The sequence below is a fragment of the Rattus norvegicus genome, chromosome 11 (assembly GCF_036323735.1).
Source record: "Rattus norvegicus strain BN/NHsdMcwi chromosome 11, GRCr8, whole genome shotgun sequence".
NCBI lineage: Eukaryota > Metazoa > Chordata > Mammalia > Rodentia > Muridae > Rattus > Rattus norvegicus.
In genome coordinates this window covers 14,625,135-14,641,783 of record NC_086029.1, presented here as the reverse complement: position 1 = coordinate 14,641,783, position 16,649 = coordinate 14,625,135, and the positions used below count along the sequence as shown (strand labels likewise).

The following is a 16,649-nucleotide window of genomic DNA, read 5'->3' as shown; positions in this document are numbered from 1 at the left end:
CATGCTGGTAATGATTGTCCTTCAACCTCTCAGCCTTCTCCATCTCTGGTGAAAACAGTCATGTGGTGATGATCGCGATTTCAGCTGCTGTGGCCATCATTGTCCTCACTGTTGTCACCTACGTTTTGGTCGGGAGGTGAGTTTAGATGGCTGAACTGTGGCATTTCTCAGTACCTTGTGTCACTTTAGAATCTGAAGACTGTGTATTCCAAGAGGTCCCCTAACAGATAGGACGTTTATGTTTAAGAGCCTTTTGCTTTTACTTTTTCATCCTTCCTTTCCTTCTTATTTCTCCTTTAATTTTTTTTTACTTCTTGAGATAATAATATGCTCACAACATTTCTTCCCTCTTTTTTCTCCTACAAAGGCTCTCATTTATACCCTACTTTGTTCCCTGTCAAATTTATGGTTCCGTTTTTCAACTGTTATTGCATGTAATGTGTGTATTGAATGTAATATATACATGTATATGTGTGCCATATTCAATACATAATGTGTAATATGCAATGTAGCATATGCAATATGTAATACATAATATATAAAATATATGTTTGTATATATGTATACATGTATACAAGCATAACCTGTCTAGTATATACAATGTTACTTGCATGTATGTTTTCTGGGCTAACGGATTGGTACTAGATAATCAATCAGTGTGTTCTTGCCTAGAAAGATTATTTCTCCAGGTCTCAGCATTTCTTGGCTTCCTCTAGATTTCCTGTGAAGCTCAGGCTTTCCATGGTTCGCATTAACATGTCTTTTGTTGTTGTGCTTGTTCAGCTCATGTTTTGGCAGTAATGTGGGTGGGACTTTATGGGTGTAGCTTCTGACCTTACAAGGAAACACAGTTTCCCAATAAGCTCCCCGATTTCAGTTAATTCTTACCCATACCCTCTAACTCAAACTATTTTCTCTTTTGACCCCACTCCTAGCTCCCACTTTCTTTTTCCAATTATCCCCTCATTCTTCAAATGACCCCAGATTCCTTGACACTTTCTCACCCCAAACACTGGTAACAGGGCACACCACTCATTACCAATAGAGACTTTACTCTTTATTCATTCTAACAGTAGTTGTTAAAAAATACTATAAACACATTCTAAGACCATTATAAACACTGAACTGGAGGTGTGTGCACAGCAGGGAGGCACCTCTACATATCTCCTCATTAGCCAGCCTTCCAGGGTGCCGAGAAAAAATATAATATAATGTCAGTAAACTTTCACTAAAGCATTTGATTGTTTTAGGGGAAAGCTTTATTTGTGTGGTTTTATATATTCTGAGGTAGTGCATTTATATTTTGTTGCTTTGCTTCTAGATTTTGTGGCTATCACAAGTCAAAACACAGTTCAGATGAGAAGCGCCTTCACTTTGGGAATGGGCACTGTGAGTTTTAAAACTTTGTTTTAACATTTCAGCTTTAGTGGTTGTTGATATATGATGGGGCAAAGTAGCCTTCTGATGGAAAAATGAGCAACTTAAATTGATTTTAGAAAGAGGAGCAAGTCCATGGTTCCATATGAAGCGATTTCTCCATGGCTGTGATTGAGAATACTTAAGAGTGATGGGTAACCTGTGGTTTTATGATCAGATAATGCCTCTGATGAGTCCTAGAAACCATAGTCATCTCTATGAGGCTAAAATGCAAAGCGTGGCCTCAACTTCCTCCTGACTACACCTCTGCTGAAATCCAAATAAGATCATTTTCTTTCTCTTGACTGCCAGTATTTATAAGAAATGTGTTACTTCATGTGGTCCACTAAGCAGGACAGTGCTTTTAGAGTAAAATGCTTATTTTGAAGTTACATGTCATCTAATTGATAGCAAAGACATTATTTTTCCTCCTCACATCTATAACAACCAAGTATACCTCTAATAATAGTTTTTCAAAGAAATGCACTTTTAGATAATAGTTTTACATTGAACAAAGATATGTATATTTTTATCTCCTCTGATAGAGTAAATCATCCAATGTGTCTGATTTGCCAAACTCTAGCTTCATTCAGGGTAGCAAGTACAAATCAGTGGCCTTCAGACAAGGAGCAAGATCTCATGCAAGTTACAAAAGCGTCCAGACTGATGCTTCCCTGTTCTGAAAACCTCCACAGGTCTAGTAGTGAAGTCTTGCAAGCAAACATTATCTCAGCACTTCCTATTGCCTTTCAAAACTTTCTTTACACCTGTGGGATGCTTCCTCTCAAGTACTATTTCTGAACCTAAAAAAAATCATTGTGACTAAAATTCACATAAAATTGTATTTCCTACTTTACATGTAGAAAGAGCAAACAGTAAGTTGAAAAGAAGAGAAAAGAATGTTTGCAGAAATGTAAATTGATGTATGGAAGCAGGTCAAGAGCTTTTGGAGGCAGGAGATGTTATTCATTTCATCATAGAGCTGTAATAAAATAATTCATTTCATAATAAAACACCAAGGCTTTACCTTAATTTAGTTCCATACCTATGCAGGTTAGTTCAACCCAGGTTAAGCTAATTTATCAGATGAACTTAGTGAATTCTCAAATTACAGAAGAACAGCCTTCCATTCTTTGATAGTCTGACTAAACTGGACAAGTCTATTCTTCTGAACCTATCTTAGACACTGATGACTGGTGTGAATATTTTCTATACGTCAACCGTGCTGACTTAGCTGTTTTATAGGAATCATAAGCCTTATGAATATGAACACTGATAAGTGTCTGTCACCAATTCTATGCAGGGTCTAGCATTTTCCTCTTTTTTAATGGCCTAGTTTCTTAGATTTTTTTTCAATGCACCACATCCTTACGATAAACAATTTTTTTAGTTGAATATTATCTCAATTTTAAAACCATAAAGCAAGTTACATGCTTGTCATAGACTTTCTGCCTCTGATTACTACAGCTGGGTTACTTCAGAACATTTATTTGGTATTACTTTAAAAAGCTCTAGCTACGAACAATTCCCTCAAGCCTTGTTACAAATCCTATAACATGGCTTCAAAAGAAAAGAAATGTGCTTGGCCTCTTAAGATCCTGTCTCCTTGCCCTCTCTGCCTGGACAATTTTTTTTTTTGCTGTCCTTAGGGCAACTCATGCTGGTAAGATGGAAATGTAAATTATTGTGTTTGCACAGAATGAGCTGTAAAGTAGCAGAGCTTAACACATGTGCATGTGTTTATTATCTGGTTTTCTGTGACAGAGCCCAGTTCCTCTGTATGGTGCCCTTAATTATTGGTGTGAAGGGATTACTTGCCTTGCAGCCCAAACCTCCTGGTTCCCAGAACACCAGGAGTGAGCAGTTAAAAATCAATAGCTAAAGTCCCTGGTGTGAAGACCATTTCACTCATGGTAGTGTGTGCATGTTTATAATTTTTCACAACTGTCATGTGGACAGAAAAATCAGTTTACTGTATGCTAACTAACAGAAGCAAATGTGATTAATTTTTGAGAGGAAAATGACTATTCCAGCTTTGTATTATTTAGTTCATCACATTTTCCTCTATGTCTGACTTTAAAAACTCAATTTAGGACTTTTAAAAATGACAGCATATTTTTAGTTCAATTTCAGACATGGCATGTCACAATCATCTCACATTTTTAAAAAGTCTAATGCCAGCAACTCTCCCTAACATGAGCTTAGGTCTTTAAATTTAATAAAGCCCAAGATTTGCAATTATTTAATGAAAATATACAGCTTTATATTCAAAATGTTAGTTTCTTTCTTAAGGAGAAATAGTAAACTTCTTTACTATTCAAAATTAGAAGCAGATCAACATACATCAGATAAATCAGTAATTGGAGCATTTAAATGTGAACAAACTGACTAACGCTAGAAGATTCTAACACATATTTATTTCCTAAAATATTTTAGAAACTCAGTGGTTCCAAAATCAAGAAATGCATGAGAGCTTTCTGTAGGCATGGAGTCTTACTATTGAGACTATTGATAGTAGTTTAATATTAAAAATAATAAATCCTTGCTTTAAAGGATGAGTCCACATCTGCTTTTACAGAAAAGAATAAATGTTCCAGGGAATAAATCAGGCTTTAAGGAACAAACACACATACTCTGAAACACTGGATTCATTGAGTGCTATTCCGCTGAATGAAGGCTTACCCTGAGGATAACTCCTGATAATTATTCATTTCCCTTTCAAACCAACTCCAATTGGGCCAATGCATTGTTTAGTTATCTTTTTCTAAATGAGATGCTGCAATTATAAAGTAATTTTTGTAAATTACAGTGTCTGTTTTTATTCCTAAAAGTAAATCTTCAACCTTTAAGTGTAATTAAATAAGAAAATATATTTTAAGCATATTTGGTTCATATTAAAACAATGTGATCCGTGTTACAAAAATTGAAATTAGCTATAATGTCAACAACCTTTGATGGAATCGATTTTCAATCCTTAATGTTAGAGTGTGTTCATAGATTTCCTGTAGATTCTTATTTAAATCTTTTTTGTAGGTAATTTGAGCATTCCAAATTCTCTATTAAAGAATAGGGATATTCTTTAATATAACTATTGTGATAGTTTTGCCAAATGATGAAAGGCATGTTATAATATTAAATGATAAATAGATGATGACCTTTCAGTTCTTTGATATGCTATTTATATGAGAATTTATTTACATGAGAATTTCAAATTCAGAATAATTTGATAAATAAGCGTGACATGAAGTTACGTATATGTCTTATGCTTAAAATGGCTTCTCAGCGTAACTATTTGGCTTTTAAATAATATTTACATTGCTTTTAGTTACGTTCAGAGTCACACATGATTTCAGCCCACTGATAGTTTGCTGCTGTGCACAGAAAATACAAAGCTGAAACTCCATTTCTCAGTTCAGATGGTGAGCTCATCTGTGAATAAATAAAACAATATATACATCCAGTAGTATCAGAGATGTTCTGAGTTTTTTTTTTCAGGGCTTTAATTACTTTATACTTAAGTCTCTCTTCTGACTCCTGAACATATCCATGCATTTTGATTTGCTGTCAGGTGGCACACTGTAAAGATACTTGGCTATTCTGTGCTGCTGAATTGGAAGTGTTTAGTACACTGGTATGATGGTTTGTGGTAGTAACTTCCATGGCCCTCACACTCATATCATCTTCCTCCTGAGATCTGCATTTCTATGTCCATTTCTCGTGTCTAAGCAGAGAAATACTTTATCATCCTTCCCCTTTGTGCTTCATGGCCACAATCTTCTTATAATCAGGATAATATCTCTATCAATTTTTTTCATATTACAGAGTAGCCTAAAGGTGCATACAAGTGAGAGTGATAGACATTTCGTTTTCAGCCACTGACGTTTTGAAGTTTGCTCAGGCAAATCATGCTTTTCTTTATAATAGTAAGACTTCCAGGTCTCAGGACATATGTTGATCCACATACATATGAAGACCCTACACAAGCAGTTCATGAGTTTGCGAAAGAATTGGATGCCACCAACATAGCCATCGACAAAGTTGTTGGAGCAGGTAAGATGTCAAAGTTCTACCAGCAAGTTGTTAATTGTGAGTTTCAAACTAGCAAGAAGAATGCTACAGGAGGAACATGAGCTTGCTCTCAGTTTGAGTCCTTAAGTGTACTACTATGGAGACAGGCATTTTCTGATTTCATGATCAAAGACAGACAATAAATAAATACAGCATTTAATGGAATGTAATTATTTCAAAGGTGCCAGACTTAGAGACTCTCAGACCATGGCTGCCTTTTATTTATTAAATTCAGGGACATTAAGAGCAGTGGCTAAGAGCTGATCATGTGTCACAAAGCTATTGACTAAATGGGGACAGAAGAAGAAAAGTGAGTCTCACTATAAACAAAACTAGTCATTGTAAATCTTGATTTTTAGTTTAAAAGTGTGTTTCAGAGAACCAAAAATCAAAAGTAAAAGGCTGATGCATTTGACGTAGATGTCATGTGATTGTTTTGAGTATATGTTTTAAATAATGTAAGATACTTCAATTTAATATTCACCTTATAGATTTTTACACAAATGGCACTAAAACTCCCTGGGAATGTTCTGATAACCCCGTGAACGGAAATTAAACTCTTTTTTTGTTTTACATTCTAAGTTATGGTGCAATTTCTCTTTTTCCCTATTATCCCCATGTCTGTAGTGACATATTCTGTCTTGAGTTTAGGAAAGAAGTTGATTTCTCAAATATTGTTCTGTTATTCCTCCAGGCCAGTGGAACCTATAGTTACAACCATTGCTCAGAAACTAGGATTGTTTTTCCTTGTTCACTCTGAGGTCTGTTGGTATTTCATGAAACATGCATCACTCTCACTACATGAGAAATATGGGAAGAATGTATGCATCTTTTATTTTGGACTGCAAATAGCTTTGTCAAGGTATAGCATAAGTCATTGCTTTGTAAACAGTGGAGGCTGGATTCACATAATAAGGCAAAGTCAGTGGAGGTTTAACCGTTTTAAACGTCCTAATTAGAAGGCAAAATATTTGTTGTGATGCAGCAGGAAATAAATAGGATATTCTGCTATTTTTGGAGGTCAAAACATTTATTTTACAAAAAAGTAAGTAAGTAAGTAAGTAAGTAAATAATCAGATTGTCTCACATTCTCTCCAGCTGACACATCATGTACCATATTTAAGAAACACTCATCAATGCTTTATTAACCAAAAATAATTAATTGAAAAATACTTCAAAAATAACCCCTCTCTGGTTACTACAAGATTAATGATTAAATGCAGTACATACAGATCCATTCATCTGTACAAGAATGCGGTAAGACATTCTGTGGGTGGCACTTACAGCTAAAACAGACTCAGAGAACTGTATGTTTAAGAGCATCTTTCAGAAGATGCCCAGCATCTATTGGCATAGCGATAGGTAAATCTTATGAGTAACTGGTAGGGTCCTAGTGATTCAAGGAAATTTTATGCCTACTATACTGGAAGCTTCAACATTCAGCAATATTTCATGTTCAACAATTTTCAGATCATGTGTATATTAAAGCAGCTTTGTTGAGAACATTAAGTCTAAGAGAAGTATTTCTACAGTGAGTTCTAGGTAAAACTGACTGCGCTTCATTTGACGTTGTTATATCATTCATTGTTCTCCTCCCAGAAGCCCAGAGAACTTTATAGCTAGTGTGTCAATAATACAACAAACCAGTATCCAGTAAAGTGAATTGATAGCAGACGCCTGCACTCCCATTTTCAGTGAGCCTATGTATATATATATATATATATATATATATATATATATATATAGAGAGAGAGAGAGAGAGAGAGAGAGAGCGCCAATTTGGCCATCATAGCGAAACAGAATAGTTCCAAACATCTGACATTAATCCAGTGTTAAATCTTAATATCTGTGCTGGCCTGTTGATAACCTTAAAAGATGTTAGCGATTAGAACAAGAAGTACAACTTCCATTAGATGCTTCTCTCAATTCTCCACTTGCAATTTCATGATGTGCTGATTTAAACCATGTAGAACTTCTGTCAAAGTCTACAAAGATCCTAGAATTTCTTAGTCAACTTATATTGCCATCTCCAAAACTTTTTTGAGCTCATAGAATATACCTTGAAAGTCCAAACATATAGATTTTAATGGTATTATTTAAAAGAAGAAGCTGCTCTCTGTTTTGATTATTTTGGAGTGTGTTATGTGGTGTGTGTATGTGTGTGTGTGTGTGTGTGTGTGTGTGTGCGTGCGTGTGTGTGTGATATGCTTCCGTAACATATGCCTTTCCACATTGAAAGCAGGGGTTAATCCTGAATGTTTTCTTCTATTTATCTATATTTAATTTTTGTGGTTTTTGAGATATAATTGCTCATTGAACCTGATCTTGTAACTGTGGCTAGACTGGATGACCTACAAGCCCAGGATATCTACCTGTCTCTGCTCCTACCCCAGACTGAGGTTGCAGACATGTACCACTATACCTGGCCTGAGTGCTGGACTTCCTAACTTGCGACTGCATATTTTACCCACTGAGCTATCTACTCATCCTCATGAATTTTTAATATTTCATTATATTTTATTGTTCGTTTTATATCCTAACAGGTGAATTTGGAGAAGTTTGCAGTGGTCGCTTAAAACTTCCTTCAAAAAAAGAGATTTCAGTGGCTATCAAGACCCTGAAAGTGGGCTACACGGAGAAGCAGAGGAGAGACTTTCTAGGAGAAGCAAGCATCATGGGACAGTTTGACCACCCCAACATCATCCGACTGGAAGGAGTTGTCACTAAAAGTAAGTAAATCCACAAGGCCAACTTTTGTTTATGCTGAAGAGATATTGCATGAACTCAAAAGCATTGGAGCGTTTTGATATCACAAGTAGCTTGGTTCTAACTGAAATTCTATTGAGAATGATCCTATATTTTCTGGGAATAGATTAAATGCCAGTGCTGTTCTATTATACACAAAGCCCTGACTTCTGACACTAGTCTGTGGATTGAAAGATTGTCTTGCAAAGAATTTTGAAGAATAATCTTGTTTTCATAGTAGGATAAGTAATGACTGGATTTTGACAGGAACTCCCACCTAGCTGCCTTATCTTGTATTACTCATCAGCTTCACATAAACCCTCAGAAATTTGTCCCCCTTGCTCTCCTCCTGCCTTTAAGAAAATTATAGGCATCTTGGGGTTTTTTTTCTAAGATGTAAGATTGGAAGTCACAAGAGACTCAAGGCATCTTGCTGCTCCCCAATGGATTTCAGGTAGTTTTGACTTAGGCTTCCAGTGCCTTTCTGGTTGCACTGGGGAGCTTCTGACTTGGGGTCATTGCAGAGCGCTGGATTTATATCCATGATGGTTTTTCAGCCAGCATAAAAAGATCCTGTGAGGCAGTTCTGCGATTCTTGGCTCTGGTCCCAACGTAAACCTCTTGAGAATGGGTTGCATATATTTTTCTCAAGATTTTGGATCACGGGCTGAAGAAAAAGTGAAATTGGCAACAGACTCCATCCAGTGAATGACAACATATGGCAGAAAATTTGGCATCATTCAGGGGATAATTCACTGGCACCACATTTCCATACTGTATGGTTACCAACAGGCATTACGTGTTATATTCTGCACAATGATATTTTTCTGTAACATTACGTGCAGACCTTTCCAAGTGGCACTGATAGCTTCTCCCACTTTAGTGTAGCTCAAAAGAAAATGCCTTCTACCCAAGAGCATGCCATACTTAAGAAAAACTTTGATTTTCTTTTAAGTTTTTATGTGAAATAAAGGAAGTGCTGAATGGGAAGAAGCCAGGAGGATTACTGTGTTTGCTGGGCATAGAGTCTTAGTACCATGTTTAATGAGTAACCCTATCTCAAAGGAATGAGACAGAGAGCAGTAGAGGATGCACCATATCCTCCCTGGGCTGTAGCATCTTGTGCACAGTGCCATTCACCATATGCAAAACCTAAATACATAAATGAAAAAAGAAAATGAAATAAAATACCCCAAACAAGATTATATTCCTCAGAGATGTCAGGGATATAACTAAGTTTAGCCCTGGTCAAAATAAATAAGTTTCCACTGTGTCAGGAATCAAACATAAATTGGGCAAAATGACTTACATGCATATACATTTATATATTATATATTTAATATATTTAAATTATAAATGCATATTATATATATACATGTAAAACATTCAATGGAAAAGGAGGCAAGGAAATTGAGTGAGGAGAGATATGCAGGAGTGATTGAAGAGAGGACAATGATGTAATCCAGGAGGTAGGGACACTGAGCAGTATGTAACATGGATAAACATAAATAAATAAATAATTATAAATAAACTAATAAATTAATAACAAGTCATATAAAAGCACAAAACAAAGAGAAGAACGAAGGAGTAGAAAGTAAAGCAAAGGAAGTAACAGAGGAGGAGAGGGACATTAATTGCTGGGAAAAGACTCTCAGTAACATTGAATCTAGTATGTTTGTCACAGAAGTTCATTTACATAATTGTTTCAATCAGAGAGCAATGGAGAAAATTATTACATTTGAGCCTGGATAATTGTCACTCATTTTTCCAGCATAAACATATAAGGAAGAGTGGATAAAAGTGACCATCAAACAAAATTCTAGCTTTGAACCAATGCTCAGCAAGGAGCTATAGGACTGCATCCACCTGGTGTTGTTTCCTTTCATTCCTGTGTCAACAAGTTAGTAAAAGTGACCTGTTTGCTGTGCCATGGAACACATTTATTGCAATTAAGTCAGCGCAAAACAGTAAATATTGTAGGAAAATTTCTTTGTATCTAAAAACAAATTCTAAAAATGAATTACAATAAGCAAAGAAAAACAATAAAATATCCAAAAGAAAAACCCAAGACAAAAAATGCAGAAAAAAATTAAGACCAAAGACTTAATAAACTGCAAAACAGATAAGATGTGTTGAGCATTTTAGTCAAGTCTGATTCTGGAGCATCCTAATGTCAGCCACAACTACCGCTTTGGAGAAAAAGTTTTAAATGTGTTATATCTCCCTAGTCAAATGAGAACAAGAACAGCTGCTAAGCTCACTCTATAAAAATACAGCCATTCACACTGTCCATATAACAGAGTACTCTACATTGAATTCGATTCTGAGCGCCTCTGTGACATGTTTAAATGTTCTAAGTCTGGCGACCAGCAGTGGCAGAGGGAGATGCAAACTTAGTATCATCTTAATATGCTTTGTTTAATGTAAAAGAAAGCTTCTCTGCATCTAAATGTTAGTTATTTTTCTGATGATTTGGTTTTCCAAACCTCTTTGGCTTATAACTCAATCTATCTACAACATCCAGAGATGCATGTGCACACACAAGCAGAGTGAAGTTGAACTTCATTTTCATGCACAGGATGGTATTTACAACAGAAAAATGAGCCCGTTCTTGTTTTAATTAGGAATTCAGTGGATTGGAAATCAAATTCCAAATCGACCTTATTCAGTGTGAGACCCTCTTGCATGTTAACCCGCTACAGGTGCTTCTGCATGTGAAACAAATAATTAACAACATTGTGATATTTTCAGACATGGTAAATATCTCATACTATCTACAAGATTAGTGCATATACATGACCAGTATGTGCTACTTCTGACTAAGCATGAGACAATGAGTCACCAAAAGAAAATTATGGAAAAATAATTCCTAGGTTGTTTTTATTTTTATTTTTTTGCTTTGCTTAAAAGCAGTTCTTTTGATTATTGCTATTAATCTGCTATTTATCATGTGCAGGAACCACACAACATAAGTAATATGTTATTTTCAGATCTCCCTTTTGAAAGATCATTATATAATTGTTTTTTCATTTCTTTAAGTTGAGCCATAAACAATGTTAATGGCACAGCACTGGTTGAGCCTAGCGTCCTTGAACAGGAGAAGGTGATAGAGCCTCTGATCTTCAGAGTAGCAGAAAGCTGCAGCACTCTGACCAGAGCTAGGTACCAACATGTGTTATCAATTTTACTGAAGTTCAAAGGATGGGACTTAGTTTCAGCCAATGTTTGATATTTCTGCCATCACGCCATTAGTTAACTGATGCTCAGGCTCCAACAGTAATTACCATTGGCAAAATTTTAACTAGTAGCATTTCTTTAAAGAAAAAAGTGTAATGGTATATTTTACCCTTGAATTATTTTCTAGAAACTGAAAGAAATTGCAGCATCAAAAAGATTTACTGCATATCTATATGTAATCCTGCATGATGAGCAACACTGTGGATGGTGCATTAAGGGATTTCTTATGTGTCCTTGTTAATGTCTATATTGCACAAAGAGTTGAGATATTTCTATTCACTGTACATAAGATGAGAGAGCATGGTTAGAAGATGTCATGCGTAGGTGACAATATAATCTTCATGACATCACTTGCTTCTATCTAAAAGTCTCTTCTGTGCTTTTTCTAGTACTATATATTTCTTATGACTTTCTCAGTAGGGAATACATACATAGTGTTTATTCCACCAGTTATAGAGAGGGAAGATATTGATGACACAAGCAAAAATGTGACACCGACACAATTGCAAATTGGCAATTGAGTCAAGACTCATATACCAGCATGCCATAGAACATAACTAAGTAGGTCTTCATCAGTATATTTAAGGGAAACTAAGAAGGAAATTATGTTTTATATGTTTAAAGGATTTGGCTTATCCCATTTTTAACTGTTCACTTGCATGGCTAAGTTGGAATTACCATGGAATTGGTGTTGCATGTTTTTCTCATTTATATTAATAGCATTGTGTCTTGGCATTTTGAAAGATTAAATATTGAAAGATTAAATTCAAGTTATGTAGATAATGATGAATCCAGTGACCAGAACAGGTCATTTGTAAAGACAGAGACTGTGGAAATCTCAGTCATAAGTGGGTCAACTGTGTCACAACCTTCCTCAGAGATCTTTGTGGAATAGTAGAAAGACTATAAGAGCCACAGGGGTTGATGGCTTTATGGAGACCACAATTTCAGGACACTATAGGGCAACAGCACATATGAACTCACAGCCTTTATGGCAGCATGTACATGATCTGCAGAAGGTCAAGCCAGGCAAAATTCCATCCTGGAGATGGGAGATGGCATGAAGTACCACCTATAACTAAGAACTAATCAAAAATGATAGCTTCTGGGAGAGGGGGAATCATTCTTGTTGGTATGGACTCTTATAGTTGAACCATGCTCCAGTGGAGGACCACACGTCCAACATCATGTGATTAAGTCACATGTTGATGATTTAAACATAAAAATAAAAGGGAGACACAATGTTAGCTTAGTGTGGAGAGGGGAAAGGGTTAATATGATGAAAATACATTGTATGAAATTCTCAAATAATTAATAATGTGAGAATATTTGAACATATAAAATTTGTGAGAGCATGATTTCCTGCCACCTGTGATCTGAATTTCAAAGAGCAATAATTCACATCAATAATGACTTTGTTAAGTCCTGGGTATCATGAAACTCACTCTGTATACCAGACTGGCCTCAAAGTCACAGAGATTCGCCTACCTCTGCTCCCAAGTGCTGGAATTAAAGGTATAGACCACCAAAGTAACCTTATACTTGAAAGAATTTTAAACACTGCACACACACACACACACACACACAAACTTAATATATTATAATAATTGTGCCTCACATTAATGAGTTATCAGAGAATAAAACAGCTACTCATAGTAATGCAGAATAAAATTTAGTAATAGCAATTATAAAGCCATTTTTACCAATATACAAAAAGAGAAGTGTGAATAGGGAAGAAATAATTAAAATATTGACAATAATGGAACATATTTTGCCCAAGTTTAGTTTATTCTTAGAATTCAAAGTGGTTGGTGTAATAATTAATAATTTGAATTTTTATAACTGCTAAAAGAACAAAGGAACTAATATATTCAGAAGTAAACTACATTAAATTTAAAGTTTATTTAACATGTCATACATAGAAAACATAATGGTCTGGAGACATGACTTAGAGGGTAAAGTGTTAGTGAACAAAGATGATGACCTGGGTTTGAATCCTGAGCACCATGTAAAAACTGTATAGGGCAGTGTCCACAACTGTTAACTCAGCCTTTGAGCTAAAGGGAAGGTGAGGTGTAAACAGGTGGATCCCCAAAGCTTGCTCATATTTCATTCTAGTGTAATTAGTGAGTTTGGGGATGAGCTAAAAGATTCTGTCACAAAAAACTCAAGCACAGAGCAATAGAAGAACAAACTGAAAATTAATGACAAGCCTCTTTGTGAATTTACGCAGCTGCACACACATATGAAAATGTACACATTTACTACAAATACTATTCTTTTTCAGGAAAACATGTATACTTTAATACCAGCAGGATTGAAAGATTTAGAATCAAGGTAGCAACTATGGTTGATGAGGGATGCTTGGAGCTAGACATTCAGACCCAATATACAAAAAGCAGGGACCAACTTAGCCAAATTCCAATCATGTGCACAACCTCCACAATTGTCACTGGCTTAGCTGTAGAGTTAAAACTTAACTCAGATGGATTTAATCTGCTTTCATTAGCACATGCACTTGAGGATATTACTGCTATCAGCAATGGTTTTTACTTTGTCTCACTCCCATATATAAAAGTGTGCTTAAGGAGCCACACATTACATAGCAGTAACCAATCATACAAGTAGCTGACACAAGAAGATCATTAGCTTAAGGACAGCAAGGGACACTTAGCAAGGCTCTGTCCCAACACAAAGAGACAAATAAACAGTGTATCTAATGTACTAGACATAGCAATTTACTATTAGAAATAGTAATAGTATTGTTTGGAGGCAGCTAGCATTTCCTTTAATATTTTAATATTGATAAATATTTTTAAATTTGAATGTAAAGATTGTAACCCCAAAACTCAGATTAGAAAAAGTTAAAGACAATTTGATTATACTGCCTATAATATACCATCCAACTCTTGTTTTTATGGAAATCATGCCTAAGATAATTGTAGTTATCAATATCCAGGCCTTAATCTGGAATTCTTAGATGCTATCATTGAGCAGTGATTACGTGACCTCTAATATCTCTGAACTGCGGTGGATAATTGGAGAAATGAACTTCTTATAACAGACTGGCTTGGTTCTTTACTGTATTACTGTGAAAGGCTATTTCTTCTGTTATACTTAATAAATTCAGGAGTAGAAGTGAAACTGTACTGTAAAATTTGCCTCCATGATTTTGGGTAAATATTCTTCTGTCAATCTTATGCTAGAATTTTTTCTGTGTCTTACTACATAGTTCAAGATGTGTGTTAGGATCTCTAGTGACAATAAATGATACAGGCTCCATTTTGAGAATGTAGATTGTGTCATGTGCTGATCAAAGCACACAGGATGGTTTGGCAAATTTCAGTTTCGGCACACTGCATAATGTACAGATGAGCTGGTGTTTTGTAGATCATTCCCCACTGGATTTAAAGTATGCTGCAGCAGAATCTCACCACTACTCCAGGGTCTTTGTTTTCTAACCATATTTATCAAGATCACTGAGGGAACTGTAAGTTTGGATATTGCTCTCCAAGTGATTCTGTTTGCTCTTTGTCTGTACATTTAGCTTGCTGGATCTTTGAACTTAATGCAAAGCACATTTCTAGACTTGCCTATCTTAACTGAAGTGTTTACAAATACCTAAATTAGAAGAGCTCAAGGCAGCCTGATCTCATTTCTTATCGTCATGGGGCTATGGCTTAATTGACTGGTTTGACTTCTTAGCTACTTTTATTTCCCTTGCCAAACATTTTACAACACATGCTAATGAGAAATGAAATGGCCATAAGGCTGCGAGCCAGAGGAAATCCACGATAAGCAGAGAGTCCGAATGGCATACAAAGGCAGCAAACAGTGAAATGGAGCAGACTTTCTTCAACTACTTTTGAAATATGCACTCAGGTTGGGTTCCATATTATTCCTCCCAGAATCATACTAGGAAGGAGCGCAGACCCTGATAATGATCTGTAGAGACTTAGAATAAGCAGGCTTACTTTTCATTCATTCATTCTTTAAATCATTCATGTACTTTACTAAAAGACAGGGACAGAATTAAAGTATCTGAGAACACAACATTTCTATGTCACAAGTAAAGCTTGCATTTCTTCTCGAAACTTGTCAAACTAACGTTTAGCTAACATTTGGGGAAAACAAGACATATGGTTAAATCGAACAAATACATTGATGTGGCACTAGAAGAATGTAAATAAATAGATGCGTTAGTGAAAATAGTCCAATGTATTAGTTGATAATATGTAAAAAATTATGTGAAAGTTTTCATGTAATTTAAATATGTGCATATTTAATTCGATTAAATTCTTAAGATTTATCAAAATTTTAAGTAACTTAAGAATAGTCTGCATCATACTGATTCAGTATATGTTGTTGATTTACACCTATAAAAGGGAAGTGTAAAGAAATTAAGTAAAGAAAAGAGGATAATTTGTAGGATCAAAAAGGACAAACTAACTGAAAGGGTAGCTAAATTGGTAGAGTGCTTCCCAGCTTGTATGAAGCACAGTGTCTGATCCCTAGCACTGGACAGACAGGGTATGACATATGTGTATATGAAGAACATTCACCAGACGGAAGGAAGGCTAGGATCAGAAGTTCATTGGCAGGCTACACTTCAAAAGGTGTCTAGGCTACATGATAGCCTGTCTTAGTAGTAAAAGTAAAATAACTATTACCATAAGAAAGGAAAAAATAAATCAGGTCTCAAACTATTAAAATAGTTGAAATTTATATATATGAAGGAAATTAATATATATGGACTCGGGGGAAAGAAGAATTAAGAACACAAAAACATAACAACTCAATGAATTGATTTCTATTTAGAGGACATTCTCAGAAGGAAACTTCTTACTGCGTCATGCAATTAGACAGACCTGATTGTTTGACCAGAGCCTATTGTATTGTCAAGGACTCTCAAGAACTCCCAGTTCTAGCTTAACCTGGGTTCACTAACTTGGAAAATAATCATAAAACAATAGGTCAAACATTTTGTTATATGAAAATGTAACTGTAGGAAGATCGCCCTTAAAAACTGAAGACAAGGAAATTAGGGAGAATCTTAAGTCTGACCTACATCCTACAGCTCCATAAATGCTACAGAGAAGATAAATGATTGCTAAATCCTTGAACAATCTCAGTGAGGTGATTGGTTTTAATTGTTAATCTGCCACAGTCAAAAATCACCTGTG

General features: G+C 35.5%; 1 protein-coding gene across 6 annotated transcripts in view; it reads left to right on the top strand.

Moving 5' to 3' along the window:
• Nucleotides 1-16,649, top strand: part of Epha3 (Eph receptor A3) — a 335,681-nt gene that overhangs the window by 278,938 nt on the left and 40,094 nt on the right. For 5 of the 6 annotated variants that reach the window (XM_006247976.5, XM_006247977.5, XM_039088235.2 and 2 more), the window contains 4 exons: nt 34-136; nt 1,322-1,389; nt 5,341-5,466; nt 8,028-8,213. In XM_006247976.5, coding sequence (XP_006248038.1) covers nt 34-136; nt 1,322-1,389; nt 5,341-5,466; nt 8,028-8,213 — 483 coding nt within the window. The remainder of the gene's footprint in view (nt 1-33; nt 137-1,321; nt 1,390-5,340; nt 5,467-8,027; nt 8,214-16,649) is intronic. The other variant, XM_039088234.2, reaches the window with a different exon arrangement.